Genomic DNA, 20097 nt, shown 5'->3' on the forward strand with positions numbered 1-20097 from the left:
AAACGGGAAATGCCATTACTTCGGTCATTTTAAAATGACGTATTTAATAATGAAATCAAGTAATTATAGTATAATATTTAAGTTAATTTTAAGCCATCTCGCAGCCCACCTGCAGGATCACTGAGGCCCACCTGTTGAGAATCCCTGATTTACTCAACACATCCTTGTTCCAAACCTTTGAGTTTCTTTCTTCTGTTAAACACAAAAGAAGATATTTTGAAGAATGTTGAAAATCAGTAGTAATAGACATCCATAGTAGAAAAAAAATACTATTGAAGTCAGAATTCGGCTGTTTCCAACATTTATTAAAATATCTTCTTTGTCACAAGTGTAAGATATGTAAGTGATGTTTTTTTATTTGATCCTCCACCTGCTTCTATATCATCCTAAAGTCTGTCACTGTTTCCATTTTAGGTGTGGGACTTAAAAAAGAGGGTATCCCGTGGATAGCAGAGCCCACTCAGCACGACAGCACCTCTCCTGACCCTCTGTCCTGTTCAATGCGTGCTACTCAGTCTTACGGGCTCAACCCCACCAGCTGGCCTCCTCCTTCAGCTTTACCCTCGCTTCGCTCCTGTGTGTCCGTTTCCACTCTTCCTTCCTCAGACTTCCCTGTGGTTGTCTACACCCGCTGTGATGGGCTGACAGACCCCTTCTCGTCCTCCCCACAGCTTAACTGCAACATCTCAGGACTGCTGTCCACTCCTCCAGTCACCCCACCACCCAAAAGATGCGGCAAGCTCAAACCTTCACGAACTCCTCCACCTCCATCCCGCAAGCTGCTAAACCTCCTGCCCAGCATCACACTCACCCGCAGCAAGAGTCAGAGTCAGCTGGCCAACCGCATTGATGACCCAACACCCAACAAGTAAGTATTTGTGAATCTGCATGAGAGTAGCGGTGTGTGGCATTGAGCAAAAAGTAATCTTATGTTTTGGAAATGAGATTCAAGTTGAGTTCATTGTCATTCCGCTACATATGTGGACATACAGAGGAAGAAATATCGTGTCTCGCAGGACAACGGTGCTACATAAATTAATTATAAATACAAACACAACACTGGACATAAGAGCTATTTAAAAAACCTATGCATAACTAACATATACAATAAGCTGTTTAACTATACACATAAGACCGGCTATACAAGTACTGTTAGATGAGACTGAACAATGTTGTGCAGATATTGAGCAAGAGAGGTATTAAAGGTTGAATATTGTGCAGAAGAGTTATTTAAGGTTAAAGCAAGCAGTGCAACATGATTGTGGTGCATTTATAGTAAACAACGCTTTCCTTATTGAGTCCTTGTAAGATGGAGTTTACACAAAGTGTTAGGTGCATAATAGAGAAGAGTGTTTCTACAGGTGGTTTGTCAAGCCCACTCACCTGAATGAAACACAATTTTAAATGCACAGTGTTTCCAGGAGACATGGAGTGATTAAGAAAGTGTCTATGGTGGAAATGTGCATCCTGGTGCAAGAGTAGGGCTGTGCGATTAATCGAAATTGAATCGCAATCGTGATTTAAAACGTTGCTATTATCTAATTGCATGAGGCTGCGATATAAAATGTATGTGTATTATTTAATTTCTCTCACCCAGAGCAATTGCGTACCTGCCGTCTGTGTGTGATAGTCTTACTACCCAATTAAGTGAGCACACTTTCGTTCTACCCAATCAGAATTGCCTAACCAAACTATGCGGAATGCCCAAAATGAAAAAAAATAAATAAACAAACAAACAAACAAACAGGAAAGCGCGGACAAAAGAGTGATGTCGTTTCCCGCTTCAGAAGCATTATTAGATTAATTAATATCAAAGAAAAGCAGGAAGTCGGTTAAATGAAAATATTTTGGTTTCAAATTCACAGACACCGAACAAGAGTTTGTAATAATTGTTGCCACAGCATGCAACAACCAGCACCTAAAAAGCACCACAGGCAGCTATATGAGGAGTGCCTTGCTAAAAAGTCAATTGAAGGTATTGCCAGTGACACTGAATCTAGTAGCAAGCAACAGCAAAGTACAATTTCAGAGTTGTTTCAGCCATGTTAGTTTGCTAAGTGTTCTGTATTTTATAATTATTATTTTTTTGTATAATAAGCTACACTATCTCCTTAATTTGAGTTGAACTTGTTTACAGAAAGGTCATTTTATTTGTTTACTGTTTGCTGTAGAGAAAAATGAGGGTTTCATTTCTGAATATTTAAAAGCAAATTTGAATAAATGTTTAACTTGAGTAAGTTCATATATTTTCAGTTCCTTTTTAACTAACACTCCCAGCATTTGAGCAGTAAGCAACTATGATACAGATTATTGGTGAAGCTACAAAAATAAATCACAAATCAAATCAAAATCGCAGTATCTGTCAAAAAATATCGCAATTAGATATTTTTCCCAAATTGCACAGCCCTATGCAAGAGTCATGAGGGTGTCTTTTCTACAGGTGGTTTGTTAAGCCCACTCACCTTCATTGGACATACTCAGGAATGCATGGGGGAGGGGGGTGGATGAGATTTTAGAGGGGGGTAAATTGACTGGAGCTGAGGGCTCTTGCAGCTTGTGAGAAGAAGCTGTTAGGTATTAAAAAATGTCACTGGTGTCTTTGTGTTGGTATTTTGGTTGGTTTAGAGTTTTCTGTAAATAAACAAAAACAAAACTGTGAATCGTGTTGATCTCGCAGAATTATGAATAGGCAGCAAAATAAAGTGATAATAATTTACACATGAGTTTCTGACAAAATTGTAATTGCTTTAAATAAATTTTTAAAAGTATTATATAGTCTAAATGAATAGGGGTTAGCACCATCCCCTCACAGCAAAAAGATTGCTGGTTCGAGTTCCAGCTGGACCAGTTGGCATTTCTGTGTGGAGTTTGCATGTTCTCCCTGTGTTGGCGTGGGTTTCCTCCGAGTGCTCCGGTTTCCCCCAGAGTCCAAAGACATGTGGTACAGACGAATCCGATTAACTAAATTGGCCATAGTGTATGAGTTTGTGTGTGAATGAGTGTGTATGGTTGTTTCCCAGTACTGGGTTGTGGCAAGAAAGACATCCGCTGCGTAAAACATTTGATGGAATAGTTGGTGGTTCATTCCTCTGTGGCGAACCCTGAGACTAGGCTGAAGGAAATGCTGAATTTAATTGAATATTTTCTAAGTCTTAGTTTGAAGGAATGATTCAGTAACTCCCTTATTAAGACTTTGTGTGTTTCATTACTGGATGAATCCGCATTTTTGAAGAATCTCTTGAATTAATTACTGCATGTCATACTGGCATTAAAGAATCAAGCTGCTTTTGGATTGCAGACATCAGTGTTTATATTGCAGCTATTTACCTGTTATCCCAGCACTTGTTTCACAATTTAAACATGAAACAGAAAAAGAAAACAGCAAAGCTCAGATAACTCGGGTATTAAAAGCCTTTTCTAAAAAGTTTCAATTTCCCCTCTAACAAGGATTCTGTAGAGATTATTGTAATAGAAAGAAGTAGACAGTTTCACAATTTAGGACCCACAAAAAGCCTGGAAATGGAAAAAGTCTTCCTTTTTCTTTTTTAAAATCTTCAAATATATTACATTTTCAAATCTAATTTCACTCTTCGGTGATGAAGCTGATTGTTCACAAGCCAATACTCCATTCTTCAGTGTGTCACATTATTAAGACATATTCTTATTATATTTAAAATGCTCTTCATATTAATTTATTTTCATGAATATAAAGTTTAAAATAACATCATCTACCTGCGATGGAATGATTTTGTAACATCATAAATATCTTTGGTGTCACTTCTGATTTTATGCATCCTTGTTTTATTATTATTATTATTATTATTATTATTATTATTATTATTATTATTATTATTATTATTTTGCAGTTTAATATATGACATGCGATTAAAGCTGTCACTGGTGTGTGTCACAGAAAAACATCCATATGGACTTCGGCCTCCTTTATTTATTGATTTATTTATTTATTTTCACCTTTCGGATCCAGCCTAATACTGTAAGCATGATGTCATATTCTCAGAAACACTTACCGCATGATACAGTCATGCAGTAATGCATGCAATATGGGAATGGAATATGCTTTATCTGAAGGGTGTGGGTATTTAAAGATAAAATCTGAAGAATAAGCAGTGCTTCTTAAGACTGTGTCAGGACTAGCAGCGACATACAGGCTTAAAATAGCACAAAAACAAATGCTGACTTTTCATTTGATGTGTGTTAAAGTTGATGAACAAAATTCATAGGGTCATCATCATTTTGAAGGTGGTCAAAATATGGTGATTTGTATAGACCATTTTGAGGGATGTAAACAGTAACAATGGCCCTAATGTATTTCCTGTTTTAGATTTTTAATTTCCATAGCTTCTAAGAATCCAGAAAGCTCTACATATTGATATTTTTTAATGACAGATGGTTAATATTAGTTATGACCAGGGTCTGACAAAATCTGTGGAAGTTTTTTGCTTTTTCTGTGGAGAATTTTGTAAAAAATCTGTGGATATATGCATAAGGATTTTAGGAGTATCATAACTAAAAACTTAATATGAAATCATAAAAATAATACATTTTTAAACTTTAATTAATGTTTACAATGCAAATCCAGTTAGATCCACTTATTTGGCAAGTTTCTCATATAATACTACTTAAAAAATCTACTAAAAGACAGAAAATACTACTTTACAAACTGAATTGTAAATAAATCAAATGAACAATTTCATATTACTATTATTATATCACAATAATATTAGTGAAATGAATTTAAAAACTGAATAAATATAAATTTACACACATTTGTACAAGTAAATACATAGACTCGATGGAATAAAAATCTGCAGAAATCTGTGCAGATTCTGTGTGGGCTTAGTTATGACTGAATTGCATCTTCTTACAGTTCTGAAAAAGTTTGATGGCAAGCAGGAACTGTTCATAAAACAATAATATCACCATATTGAAATGGTCTATATTGTATTATCATTTAGTCACTCTCATGTTGCCTCTTTTTTTATGCAATTAGAACAGAAGCTTTTGAGCTTCAAAAATTCGGTATGATTTGTGTGCTCTATTCAAAGACTTTTGGAGATGTCAGATTTGTGTGAGGAACAGACTAAACTTTTTAATCCTTCCAATAGAAAGTGTGGGCGTCACAGTGGCGCAGTGGGTAGCACGATTGCCTCACAATCCATTTGCTTCACCTGGCATTTCTTTGTGGAGTTTGCATGTTCTCCCGGTGTTGGTGTGGGTATCCTACAGGTGCTCCGGTTTCCCCCACAGTCCAAAGACATGCACTATAGGTGAATTGAATGAGCTAAATTGGCCGTAGTGTATGTGTATGAATGAGAGTGTATAGGTGTTTCTCAGTGTTAGGTTGTGGCTGGAAAACATATGCTGGATAAGTAGGCGGTTCATTGCACTGTGGCGACCCCTGATTAATAAATGGACTAAGCCGAAAAGAACATGAATGAATGAATAACAAGTGTCACAAAAAATGTAATTATTGAGGCAAATCTGTTAACAGTCAGTGAACAAAACCTTAAAATACAGTTAAAGTCAGAATTATTAGCCCCCCTGTTTATTTTCCCCCCAATTTCTGTTAAACAGAGAGAAGATTTTTTTCAACACATTTCTAACATAATAGTTTTAATAACTGGTTTATTTTATCTTTGCCATGATGAAAGTAAATAATATTTTACTAGATATTTTACAAGACACTTCTATACAGCTTAAAGTGACATTTAAAGACTCAACTAGGTTAACTAGGCAGGTTAGGGTAATTAGGCAAGTTATTGTATATTGATGGTTTGTTCTGTAGACTATCAAAAATATAGCTTAAAGGGGCTAATAATTCGACCATAAAATGTTTTTTTTTTTTTAATTAAGAACTGCTTTTATTCTAGCTAAAATAAAACAAAAAAGACTTTCTCCAGAAGAAAAAATATTATCAGACATACTGTGAAAATTTCCTTGCTCTGTTAAACATAATTTGGGAAATATTAAAAAATAATAATAATTCAAAGAGGGGCTAATAATTCTGACTTCAACTGTAGATAAAAAAAACTTATTAAGACTTTGTAGCTGGTCTGAGAAAACCTAAACAGCAGGTATTTATAAAAGCTTGATATTTGAAAGCTTTGAAGATCTTCCAGTCTGTCATAAAAAATATACACATTAGTAAATTAACAGAATGCTAATGTTCTGGTAAGACGCCTACATATTTTGGCAAGCCGTTAACATGATTGATCATGAAGCTATCATGTTTTAGCACATCAGTAGCATATTTGAACATTCGTACCGAGTGTTCCTCACGTGCATTAGCAAATAGCATTGCACGTTTCAACTTGTTGAATTTATTAAAACATGTGCAGGATGCTAAATCTTTAAGTCTAAGTTTCACTAATGTTAAAAACTAATTGCGTCACATAAAATCTCAGCACATGATTGATTTCTTGCGCTGCAACATGCATGAAGAAATTGTAAAAATGATGACTTAATCTATTTTTTAACCATTTTGATCACAAATGTCAGCCGATTGTATGATTTTAGAAAGCGTGCATTGTTCTATTTTAAAGTCACATGGACCACTGTTATGATGGTGCTTTTCTTTATAAATATTAAAATTGGTGAGGATTTTCTTGAAAGCAATTGCAACTATAACAATAAATAGTGATAATAATGATCTTTGATACTGATAGCACATGTAAAATAAAAAAAGAGCAGGATGCTGACTCTGTAAATAACAGTTTCCGTAATACATTGCACAACATTTGCTTCACGTAAAAACTTGCTTAACTCAGCAAATTATGTGGAATGTTTTCTTGCCCGGCAGCATAAATGTAGAAATCCAGGCCATATTGTTGTAGCTCTCGCTGTTCAAATATGTACCAATGTCGCCCTGCCCAGTGTGTGTGTGTGTGTGTGTTGGCAAGAGCTACGATGTCATCCGAGAACTCTGATTTCGGAAGAGGGCAGTGCAGTTCAACACTCCGTCCGTCCTTCCGCCCCTTCATGCAGCCCCAGTGTTTCCCGTTAGCACAAGACCGAGGTCAAAGCCCTTCTCAGACTCACTGGCGTCCCATGCTGGATCATTCCCGCTCCTCTCTGAGCCAATAAATGTCCGTCACGAATCCAGCTCCTCCTCATAATCAGTGTGAACTCAAGTCCAGCTCCCTGCCTGTGAAGCTGCACGCCTGCATTTTTAGGACATTTTTGAAATGTTTGTGGTGGACAAGCTGCAGAAGTGTGTTTATTTTGTGTACTATAGAAAGGTTTCTTGCTGGGAGGTACAGAGTGAGTCATTATAGAAGCTTTCTGGGAATTATGTTTGCTTGCGTTGTTATAATTCCATTTAAAAGCTGCTTGTGATAATAAGCATTATGACTTGAAGTTGTATTTGTTTTGGGGAAATTTTTTTTGGCTTTGACTAATGCATTTTGAATGGTTCTGCAGTTACAGTACTCAATTCTGGTTGTTTCAATTTAGAGCATCCTCATTCATTCATTCATTCATTTCTTTACTTTTCGGCTTAGTCCCCTTATTAATCTGGGGTCGCCACAGCGGAATGAACCAGCAACTTATCCAGCATATGTTTTACGCAGCGGATGCCCTTCCAGCTGCAACCCATCACTGGGAAACATCTATACACTCTCATTCACACACATACACTACAGACAATTAAGCTTATACCAATTCACCTATACTACATGTCTTCGGACTTGTGGGGGAAACCGGAGCACCCGGAGGACACCCACACCAACACGGGGAGAACATGCAAACTCCACACAGAAACACCAACTGACCCAGCCGAGGCTTGAACCAGTGACCTTCTTGCTGTGAGGCGATCGTGCTACCCACTGCACCACCATGGCGCCATCTTCATTCAATAATAAAAATAATTTTATTATTATGTATTATTTTTATTAGTTATATATATTTTATATTTATACACAGGCGACGCGGTGTTGCAGTGGGTAGCGTGTTCGCCTCACAGCAAAATGGTCGCTGGTTCGAGCCCCGGCTGGGTCAGTTGGCATTTCTGTGTGTAGTTTGCATGTTCTCCCCGTGTTGGTGTGGGTGTCCTCCGGGTGCTCCGGTTTCCCCCACAAGTCCAAAGACATGTGGTATAGGTGAATTGGGTGAGCTAAATTATCAGTAGTGTATGTGAGTGAATGAGTGTGAATGGGTGTTTCCCAGTGATGGGTTGCAGCTGGAAGGGCATCCGCTGCGTAAAACATGTGCTGGATAAGTAGGCGGTTCATTCCGCTGTGACGACCCCAGATTAGTGAAGAGACTAAGCCAAAAAGAAAATGAATGATTGAATGAATGAATATATATTGTATAAATAAATATTCAATGAACATTTATTTAGTTTGAGGATATTTGAAAGTATTACAATATTGAATTACTCCCCAAAAAAGTAACTAATTGCATCACTTAGTTAATTTTCATAGTAAGTAATGTGTTATGATATTTTTGTGTTACTTTTGCGTTACTTTTTATTGCCTGGCTGAGGCTTGATCTCTTTCAGAACTTGTTTTTTTTTCTTTCTTTTTGGGCGCTCTGCAATCAACAGCGCCCTGTATAACCTTCACCTTCATTTACCTTTAAAAAACACACCAAAAAATAATATTTTAGGATAGTGTTATCTGAGAACTTCCTTACCCCAGAGATATACAGATTATTGAAAGTTTAAAGCTATGTGTTTGCTACTTTTGTACCATTTGTCTGAAGTAAAATCACTGTCCATTGAGACAATCCTCTTTTCCTTTTCTTTGATAATGAACATACTGAAAATAATGAACACATTCCCTCAATGAGTGCATTCATTGTGACTACTTTAGTTTCAAGTTAGCAATTTATTTTTTAAAAGATAATTAATTAAACTAAAAAGTAACTCGCATTACATTTTGAAAAAAAGTAACTCAAATATTATTATTTAATGCATTACTTTACTCATTACTTAGAAAAGTAATATTATCACGTAACTCGCGTTACCTGTAATGCGCTATCCCCAACACTGTTTATACATAGTTATTGTGAAGTGTTATACAAATAAACTTGAAATGAATTGAATAGTAACAAAATTGAATTGTCTGTATAATTACTAGTAGAATCATCAGTAGAATCATTTATTATAGCTATTTTTTATTTAAATTTTCTAAATATTATTATCATTTTTTAATTGTTGCTAAATACTTATTTGTTATTTTAATTGAACAGTCCTGCATCTTGAAACTATTTAATATGCAAAATACTATACTAATACTAATACTAATTAAGTAATACAAAAATACTAATATTACCTTGAAGTAGGGTTTCAAAATATCAACATTTTCTACACATGCAGTTGTTTTTCACAAAAGAAGAAATGATAAAGAATGACATGTTAAGTAGTATAAAAGCTTTAATGAACTGTTCCATGTAATAACATTAAGATGGCGAAATGTTTGGTTTTAATTACAATGTATTATTTAGCTTTTATTAATGCTTTATTTATTTAGTTTTTAAATTCATTTCACTAATATTATTGTGATATAATAATAGTAATATGAAATTGTTCACTTGATTTACTTACAATTCAGTTTGTAAAGTAGTATTTTCTGTCTTTTTGTAGATGAATTATATGAGAAACTTGCCAAATAGGTGGATCTATTAATAAAAAGCATTAAAGCTTATTAATGCTTATTATGTTAACCTGTAATGCACTTTTCCAAATAATAATAGCATTCAGATGGCAAAAGGTTTGGGCTTAATTACATTGCATTATTTAACTAAGCATATTGTTAAGCTGTAATGCACTAATGCATATAATAACAGCATTCAGATGGCAACATTCAATTTGAATTACAATGCATAATTTCACTTAGAAATGTTTAAATATTTTACTCAAGGTTTAAGAAATGCCCATACAAAAATTTCTAAATCATTTTGGATGATTGTGCGTGTCAAAATATTCACACTTTTCTGTCACTGTTTGGATGTCTTGAAAACATCTGGGTCATGTTTTGAATTTGCTTCTGTCAGGGGCCATACTTCTATCCTTCATCATCAGAATTATGCATGAAAGAATGTCCTATGTGTGGAAATCACCTGAGAAGTGAACAATGTGGTTTAGAAGTAAACCGAATGTGGTTTAGAGGAAGATGTGAATCACGTCTTTGTAGCAGTTTACAGGAATAATAAAAACTCCACTCCTCAATAGTGGCTTCTGAAAGCAGAATTGCTACAACGTTTTGGGAGAAAGTGTGACCTGCTAATGCAATTGGTTTAAAATCAGCACAGCATCAGGCGTCGCCACAGCGGAATGAACCGTAAGCTATTCCGGCAAATGTTTTTCACAGCGGATGTAATCCAGTTCTGGGAAACACTCATACACTCATGCACACACAAACTCATACACTACGACTATTTTAGTTTACCCAATTCACCTATAGTGCAAGCACCTGGAGAAAACCCACCATAATACAGGGAAACATACAAACTCCATACTGCAGGACTGGAACCAGCGACCTTCTTGTTTGAGGCGGCAGTGCTAACCACCGAGCCACCTTGCCACCCCAAATATAATGCAGTCTAGTGTTATTAATTGTTTATTTATTGCTTCCCATACACTAAATGCTGTGTTTTTTTCCTCTGACCTGCAGGAGTGGGAAGAAGAACAAGCCTCTCCTGAACGTCCAGGTGAACGGTGGAGGAAACGGCTGGGAGGATTCACCATCCCGCTCACCGCTGCTGTCTGCCCGCTCGCCCTGCCTCCCACCGAACACACCCAGCCACCTGACAGACCCTGCCGCTCTCAGAAGTAAGAACTATTCATTCATTCAGACACAAATAAAATAAAGACAGTTTATGTGTTCAGAACTGCCTAGATAGCACTTTTAAGACAACACGGGTGTGATCACAACATCAATACTGTGCCAAAAACAACAGCAACATTATCCGGTAACACTTTACAAAAAGGTTGGATTAGTTGCCTATGTTGGTAATGTTGGTTAATGCATTTACTAACAAATACAATTATTCATTGTTAGTTCTTGTTAACTCACGGTGCATTAATTAATGATAGCAAACATGAATTTGGATGTTAATGCATTAGTAAATGTTGAACTATTAAAACAATTATAAACAAGTATTGTTCATCTTTAGTTCATGTTAGTAAAAACATTATCTGATGAATCATTATTGTAAAGTGTGACTGATTCCAGTATCATTGTGTTGATTTAGCCAGATTTTAATGCAGTTTTGCACATTCTTTGTGGGTAAATCTATTCAGGAAAGTAATGCAACATCATAATAGTAACAACTTCAGTTTTTCCAGAGCTGTATTGTTAAACCATAAACATGTTGTTGGGGTCAGTGAGATATATATATATTTTAAAATAATAATAATAATAATAATAATAATAATAATAATAATAATAATAATAATTATAACAATAATAATAATAATAATAATAATAATAATAATAATAACAATAATAATAATAATAATAACAGTAACAACAACAACAACAACAACAACAATAATAATAATAATAATATAATAACAATAAAAAAAAAATAATAATAATAATTATCCAAATAGCTGACATATAGTGCAATTACACTTTTTCTGCTTATCACAAAACTAGCTTAGCATCATGTTAACACAAAACTCAGCTGAATTCATTTTGAGTGCAATCTGAATTTCTGTACCATTGCACAGATAATGTTACGACTCAAGGAAGCTCTCCGCTAGTCATGAGGAAAGACATCGGCCTGGATGTCACACACAGGTACACACAGGTTATTTTTCTGTTATAAACCCCTCTTTGCTTTTCAAAATCCAGCTTGACTTATTTATTTATTTTTTGGTGCCTCCTCAAAGGTTCTCCACCAAGTCGTGGTTGTCTCAGACATGTCAGGTGTGCAAGAAGAACATGATGTTTGGTGTTAAATGCAAACAATGCAAGTAAGTAAATAATCTGGCCATTTTATGGGAAAAACACGTCTTATTCCCCAATGTCTCCTTCTAATGTTTGCTTCCTTCTCTTTTAGGGTGAAGTGCCACAACAAATGTACCAAAGAAGCTCCTAAGTGCAGGATTTCATTTGCACAATGTAAGACAGTATATAAATATATATATATATATATATATATATATATATATATATATATATATATATATATATATATATATATATATATATATATATATATATAAATATATTTAGGTAACTTGTGCTGCAGATGATCTGAAGTTCTGTGCTGTTTTTTTCCAGTCCCAAATAAGATCAGAAGAACAGAGTCTGTACCGTCAGGCATCAACAACCAGGTGGAGCGACCGGCAGAATCTCAGCAGTATGGGACGTTACCAAAGGCCATAAACAAGAAGGCATGTACTCCTTATGTGTGCTACCTCTATTATAATAATAATAATAATAATAATAATAATAACAATAATAATAATAATAATAATAATAATAATAATAATAATAATAACAAATAAATAAATAATAAATAAAAATAATAATAAAATTATGTTTTGTGTACAATACATTTTTAATTATTATTGTTTTTATTATTATTATTATTATTATTATTATTATTATTATTATTATTAGTGTTAGTATTAGTGTTAGTGTTATTAGTAGTTTAGTAGCAGTATTAGTAGTACTAGTAGTGTTAGTATTATTATTAGTAGTAGTAATATTAGTATTAGTAGTATTAATAGTACTATTATTATTAGTAGTAGTAGTTGTAGTGTTAGTATTATTAGAAATATAAGTATAAATATTAATATTAGTAGTAGTAGCAGCAGTATTAGTAGTAGTATTAGAAGTATTAGTAACGGTATAATTTTAGTAGTAGCAGTATTAGTAGTAGTCTTAGTAGTATTATTATTAGTAGTATTGTTATTATTAGTAGTAGTAGTATTAATAATAGTAGTAGTAGTTTTAGTTGTATTAAAAGTTTACAAAAATTATTTGAAAAAAGTTGCTTAAAAATATTTCTCTTTTTTATTTATCAAATAAACTACATAATAATGAAATAATAATTAAAAAACAAATTACTAAAACGTTCAAATAATAAAATGTAAATAAAATATAAACAAAAACAATTTAGATTATTAATAAAAACTACAATGCAATAAAACAATGATAATAAACAACTTATTTATAGATCACTATCTTCAATGGAGCCCATCGTCAATATTTATTTATTAACAAGTACATTGATGTTCCTAGTGACTACACATCAGATTTCCTGATATTTTCTAATATGTCATAAATATTTCAGGCACTCGTCTTTTCACTTTGTTTTGAGTAAAATATCCTCTAACATTTGTGTCCCTTCATTCAGGATCACCCTCCATCACTGAGTCACCTGGACTCCAGTAGTAACCCGTCCTCCACCACCTCCTCCACCCCCTCCTCACCCGCACCCTTTGGCCAGAGCAACCCCCCGAGTGCCACCCCTCCACCAAACCCCTCGCCCAAGGGCTCCGCGGACAGTCGCTTTCACTTCCCAGGTCAGACTCATTTACAAAGATACCACAGGGTATTTTTTTTACCAGCCTGAATCTATAGATGACATTAATTTCTGCCTGTGCGCTAATGATCAGTAATAACCTCTTCTGTGAATGAATATTAACTCACTAATATCTGCTCACAGCAGCGCATTACTAAATCACTGAAGACAAGACACTGCAGGCGCACGATGTAAACAAATGTTTCAATAAAATAAGCTAATATTTATCACTTATTTATCAAGATTCATTATATTTAATATTTGTACATTTATGTATGATAAATCTATGTAAACGTTTAATTTATGTAAGCATGATTTCTTTTAAAAGTTTTCCAAATGTTGTTTAAATATGCAAATGAGACATTGTTTATTAAAACTACTAATTTGCATACATTTCTAAAAAAAATCTGAATGTGGATGAAGTCAGGTTTAAAAAATCCTTTCTCTCTCTCTCTCTCTCTCTCTCTCTCTCTCTCTCTCTCTCTCTCTCTCTCTATTTTTCCTTTCCTTTTATTCTTTCTTTTCATTCTTTCCTTCTTTTCTTTCTTTTTTCTTTTCTTTCTCTCTTTCTTTCTTTCTTTCTTTCTTTCTTTCTTTCTTTCTTTCTTTCTTTCTTTTTTCTTTCTTTCATTCTTTCTTTCTTTCTTTCTCTCTTTCTCTCTTTCTCTCTTTCTTTCTTTCTTTCTTTCTTTCTTTCTTTCTTTCTCTCTCTCTTTCTTTCTTTCTTTCTTTTTTCTTTCTTTCTTTCTTTCTTTATTTTTTCTTTTCTTTCTTTCTTCCTTTTCATTCTTTTTCTTTCTTTCCTTTTTCTTTCTGCCTTTTCTTTTCTTTCTTTTGATTCTTTCTTTCTTTTCATTCTATTCTTTCCTTCTTTCTTTTATTTTTTCTTTCTTTCTTTTCATTCTTTCATTTTCTTTCTTTCCTTCCTTTTTTCATTCTTTTCTTTTTCTTTTCACTCTTTCTTTTCTTACTTTCTTTCTTTCTTTCTTTCTTTCTTTTTTCATTCATTTCTTTTATTTTTTCTTTTCATTATTTCTTTCTTTTTCATTTCTTTCTTTCTTTCTTTACTTTTTTCATTTATTTCTTTTCTTTTTTTCTTTTTATTATTTCTTTCTTTTTCATTTCTTTCTTTCTCTTTCTTTTCTTTTATTTTTTCTTTTCATTATTTCTTTCTTTCTTCCTTCTTTCTTTTGTTCCTTCTTTCTTTCTTTTTCATTTCTTTCTCTTATTTTTTCTTTCATTATTTCTTTCTTTCTTTCTTTTCATTCTTTAATTTTTTCTTTTCATTATTTCTTTCTTCCTTCTTTCTTTCCTCCTTTCTTTCAGAGAAGGAGATTTTTGATCATTTAAAAAGTAGAGATTTAGGATTAAGTGCTGGAGAGGAAAAACTAATTCAGTCTTTAACAACATCTATTGTAAGTGTAAAACTCTGTGATAAAGTAAGAAAAATAAATACTTAAAAGAGTATTTTGGAGGAAATAACACTTCATGAAAAGCCAAAATGGCCAAAAAATTACATAAAATCTTTTTACAGGTGCATAAACAACAGCCTGCTCTATCTTGCCTTCTGGAGCTCTTGCTGATGCTTAACTAACAAATTGTATAACCCGGTCTTTCTCTGTTCCTTGTGGACATCTGTCTGTTTGTCCTGTTCATTAGCTGCCTGCTACTTTCAGCATAGACAACAGTTTGTCTTCCCTGGTGAGTTAATAATCCTCCCCACCACAAAACTCTGTGATTTATTTTTTTTTCCTACTCAGTAGTGTGGTGTTGAGTTCTTCTCAAGTGCTTCATCATAGCTTCAGTCGTGTTGTGTGTTAGTAATTCTCCTGCTGCATTTTGTCTCCACCTAGTGCTCATCTATGGGAATATCTTTATCCTCTTTTGCTTTTAACCATCTGTGTGCATCTTGTACTGTGTAATCTGAAAATATACACAGATTTTACATCATCATTCAGTGTTCAGATTTTACATAATCATTCAAAAATATATATAAGCAACACATTTATTCTGGTATTAAAATAATAGCATAAAAGAATGATTGATAATACAAAATAATAATGATCATTTTAAGTGATACAAATGAATAGGTTCTAGTGATTTGATGGCAATTTAGTGGCAATTTAAAATGACAATTATGAATGACAACTTAACTTGACAATTAATTAACATTTAGGTTTTTAAAATATTTCATCAAATGATTCTTGTAAATATGCCAGACAAGATTTTTTTTCTATATAAATAAACCCATAGTGGGTGTCTTCTGTATTTCATGGTACGACTGTATTGTCATGTACAGTATATGTGGGGAAAAATAGGAGTTTGAGTAAAACATTATTTTTGTTTTATTCTGTACAACTGTCTCACAGCTGATAGCATTTCTTCTCAATGTAAAATAAACAATGTTCTCATTTGGGAAGTTCATTTTTAGACTCAGTGCAAATGTTTTAACTTCAGAAAAGTTATAAAAACCTGGTTTTTAATCACAATAAATGAAAATTGCAGTAGTTGAGAAACTATTTATCAGGAATTGGTAGAATAAAACAAAGATTAGTATTTTACTCAAACCCATACACTGAAAAAAGTGTTGCATGCAAAACTGTTGCAAACTATTTATTTGTGTTGAATTTTAACAAACAAATTAAATTGAGCAATGTTCAACTTAATTTGTTTGTTTAAATTCAGCCCAAATAAATTGTTTACAACCACTTAACGTAAAAAAAAAAATTATAAATCCAAGGAATCATCTTTGAATAATTTTTTCAGTGTACCTTGTAAATCCAGATAAACTAAGCATTTCTAAGTTTTCTCTTTAATAGATGTATACAGGGTACATTCAAGCTCGAAATGATTCGTACTCCTGGCAAATTCTGACTTACTGGCTTATATTCAACCAGCAAATTTTGTCTTTGACCAGAAATGACACAGGCCTCTCCCAAAAGATAATAAGACTATGTACAAGAGCCATGGAAAAAATATATATTTCTCAGCTTTTAATTTATATTTGAACAAAACTTTAAGTCTTTTCTCCAGGTGATTCGATTTTCCCCACAAGTCCAAAGACATGCACTATAGGGGAATTGGGTAAGTAAAATTTGTCTGTAGTGTATGTGTGTGAATGAGAGTGTATGGGTGTTTCCCAGTGATGGGTTGCAGCTGGAAGGGCATCCGCTGCGTAAAACATATGCTGGATAAGTTGGCGGTTCATTCCGCTGTGGCGACCCCTGATTAATAAAGGGACTAAGTCGAAGGAAAATTAAAGTCAGAATTTGCCAGAGGTATGCATCATTTCAGGCTTGACTGCACTTATAATGCTTCTTTTTCAACCAAATGCTATTATGTTGGACTTTCTGTTCATCAAAGAATCCTGGGGACAAAAATAAACTCTTTTTTTCTACCCCACAAATATTTAAAACTTTAAAATGTAAGTGGAGTACTTGTACACTTACGCTGCTCTTGTAATCACATACTCAAGAACCACTTTTTTTTTTCTCACAGATGTATCTAGTTCCACACATTCAGATGGCGGTTACACTGGGTAAGACAAGACTTCTCTATTACTGTGTTTCTACAGAATTTCTAGTAGTGTTTTGACCCAGGCGTTCCAAACTTGCAACACATTTTAATTACTTTCCTGAACTCTGGCAGTGACGATGACTCATTCATGATGAAGCTAGAAAGCAAAACTATGTGCCAAGTTCACACGCAAATGATGGGGAACCACTTAATTCCAGTTTAAGCACAGTATGCATGTTTCAAAAGGGGTAGTTCACCCAAAAACATAACATTAATTCAGTTTCATTTGTGTCCAAACCTGTTTGACTTTCTTCCGTGGAATTTTGAGCTCCATAAAACACACAAAAAAGGAAACAAATAGCCATAAAAGAAGCTTAAAGTTTTCAGAAACGGGTTTATACAAGGTAGGCCATTCATATGGATACACCTTAATAAAATGGGAATGGTTGGTGATACTAACGTCCTGTTTGTGGCACATTAGTATATGTGAGGAGGCAAACATTTCAAGATGGGTGGTGACCATGGTGGCCATTTTGAAGTCGGCCATCTTGGATCCAACTTTTGTTTTTTCAATAGGAAGAGGGTCATGTGACACATCAAACTTATTGGGAATTTCACAAGAAAAACAATGGTCTGCTTGGTTTTAACGTAACTTTATTCTTTCATGAGCACCCTCACATATACTAATGCGCCACAAACAGGAGGTTAATATCACCAACCATTTCCATTTTGTTAAGGTGTATCCATATAAATGGCTCACCCTGTAGTTTACTAAAACTAGTACCATACAAAATGCTGCTGTTGTTAATTTGAAATAAACAGAAAAATAAACTAAATTTTAGTTAAAATGTGTAAACCAGAAATAAAATTAAAATGAACGAAAGGTCATATTTGTCATTTTGTACACATGCACACAATATGAATACATAGTATTTTTAAAACAAAGCTGAATTAAATCTTTAAATTCAGATAAATGTCAATTTCAGAAAAATGGCACTAATTTAAAGCTAAAAATGACACACTAAAATTACTTGAACTTGAACTAAATTTGAAAACAGTGAAAGTAAAAGCTAATTCACTAAAATAGCTCAATAGTCTCCAATATATAATCCAGCAGTGTCAGATTTTTTGAGTGAGCTTCCCCTCATAAAAACGTAATATTGTAAGTTTATATAATAAGACGTATTATTTCATTATAATATGTAATTATGTCTTGTTTTCTTGCCCTCTCTCTCTTTGCAGAGAAACAGACCAGTTGGATGGTGTTGAAAGTCAATCGTCATCAGGCCATAGGGAAGATGTGGTGAGTTTTCAACATCAACCTTTCATTGAGGAATTGAAAATGTTTGTGGTCATAGTTTCCAGTTCAGCGTAGTGGTTATTGTAAATACTGTTGTACAGTAGTGACCCTGACCACTCAACTATTGAAGTATTTCAACTTTTATCTTAATATTTGGATTAAATTAAATCTGAATTAAACATGCATGTTAAAATTGTGTAATATATGTTTATATTGATATAAATAATTGCATATTTAATCAGAGATGTCTCTATTATTTTTTGTTTCTGTGAAATAAAGCAATATAGTATAACAGAGAGATAATATTTTATTACTATACATTAACAGTCAATTTCCTATTTTGTTATTGGTTATTGTGTTGCCTTAAGAAAACATATATTTTAATCAATATGGTTATAGTTAGGTAAAGTCTGACGCACACATTCATAATTCCTCCTAGTCCTTTACATTAAATCAATCATTTTTAATCTAATTTATGACTGTGCTTATGAGAAATCTTAATAGAAATGGGCATTTTGCATAATTGATGCAAATGAGAACTGAAATCTGTAATGGGCTAATGCACCCTGATGCATGTTTAAAGCAGTTTTCTATTGCCATATATTACATAAAACCTTCAGATATGGAATATAGTAGGGGACAAAACTCTGTAAATAAGATAATATTTACACATGTTTAGCAATAATATGTAGGGATAAATACAAAACCCCATAGACATCATCTTACTCTTGGAGGATATTTTAATTGTATAACTGAATCATTTAATTACTACAATTATTTATATTGCTTTCCATAAAAATCTGCTTCAGTCATATCAAAAGTGATCTGGTAAAAAGTCTTTAAATTGGCATATACATAGTAAACAACAGATTATAAATTGCTTTCCATAAAAAAAATAAACCTTTCCAAAGATATGGAAGGTGATCAGGGCCAAAAGTATTCACAAATTAAAAATTGCCACCTTTGCATGGTCAAACTGTATGTAGATGCTTTATGATTAAATAATTGTGGCATTGATTGCCCTCCATACACAGACATTGTGCCATAACCAAAGATTTTACTTCATGTCGCTTTTAAAATACTTTTAAAGCTCTCAAATGAAAAATTAAATTTTTTCAATCCAGATAGCAGGACCATATACTGTAACACTAGTTATTAACTGGAATGTCATTCCAATTGTATTATTATTATTATTATGTTGCAGAAATTAATGCATTATTGACTTTTGGCACTGATTACTTTCCATAAACAGACAGTATGCCAGTTCAATTGTGCCATGATTGTATTTTTTTTTTTTCTTTTTCTGACTCAAAAAGCATGACAATAAACTGTAACGCTACTCATAAATTAGAATGTCTTTCAAGTTGCATTAAAGTAAAGATAAAACTATTTTTGCATAAAATAGTTCATCCAAAACTCACCCTTATCAGTTTCTTTCTACTTTTTAACACAATATAATATATTTTGAAAAATGCTGGTGTCTGAGACCCATTGACTTCCATATATTTTTTCCTACTATAAAAGTCAGTAGGTTTCAGCAACCAGGATTTAAAAAAATATCTTCTTTCTTCTGTTCTGCGCAAATAAAGGTTTAAAACCACACAAGGGTGAGTAAATGATGAAGAAATTTTCGGTTTTGGGTGAACTATCTCTTTAAATATTATTTTTTTGCAGTAATGAACAAATTACTGACTTTTGGCACTGATTGCCCTCCATACACATAGTGGCAGTACCTAATAATTTTATTTTATTCTGTATAACTCTTAAAATGCTTTCAAACT

At 33.3% G+C, this 20097-nt stretch overlaps 1 protein-coding gene across 4 annotated transcripts in view; it reads left to right on the forward strand.

Moving 5' to 3' along the window:
• The window catches only part of ksr1b (kinase suppressor of ras 1b), a 77181-nt gene that overhangs the window by 43229 nt on the left and 13855 nt on the right, over positions 1-20097 (forward strand). For all 4 annotated transcript variants that reach the window (XM_056473260.1, XM_056473261.1, XM_056473263.1 and 1 more), the window contains 9 exons: positions 415-868; positions 10635-10792; positions 11696-11765; positions 11858-11941; positions 12028-12089; positions 12252-12364; positions 13333-13501; positions 16999-17038; positions 18259-18319. In XM_056473260.1, the coding sequence (XP_056329235.1) occupies positions 415-868; positions 10635-10792; positions 11696-11765; positions 11858-11941; positions 12028-12089; positions 12252-12364; positions 13333-13501; positions 16999-17038; positions 18259-18319 (1211 nt within the window). The remainder of the gene's footprint in view (positions 1-414; positions 869-10634; positions 10793-11695; positions 11766-11857; positions 11942-12027; positions 12090-12251; positions 12365-13332; positions 13502-16998; positions 17039-18258; positions 18320-20097) is intronic.

Source organism: Danio aesculapii, chromosome 15, assembly GCF_903798145.1.
Source record: "Danio aesculapii chromosome 15, fDanAes4.1, whole genome shotgun sequence".
NCBI classification, from domain to species: domain Eukaryota; kingdom Metazoa; phylum Chordata; class Actinopteri; order Cypriniformes; family Danionidae; genus Danio; species Danio aesculapii.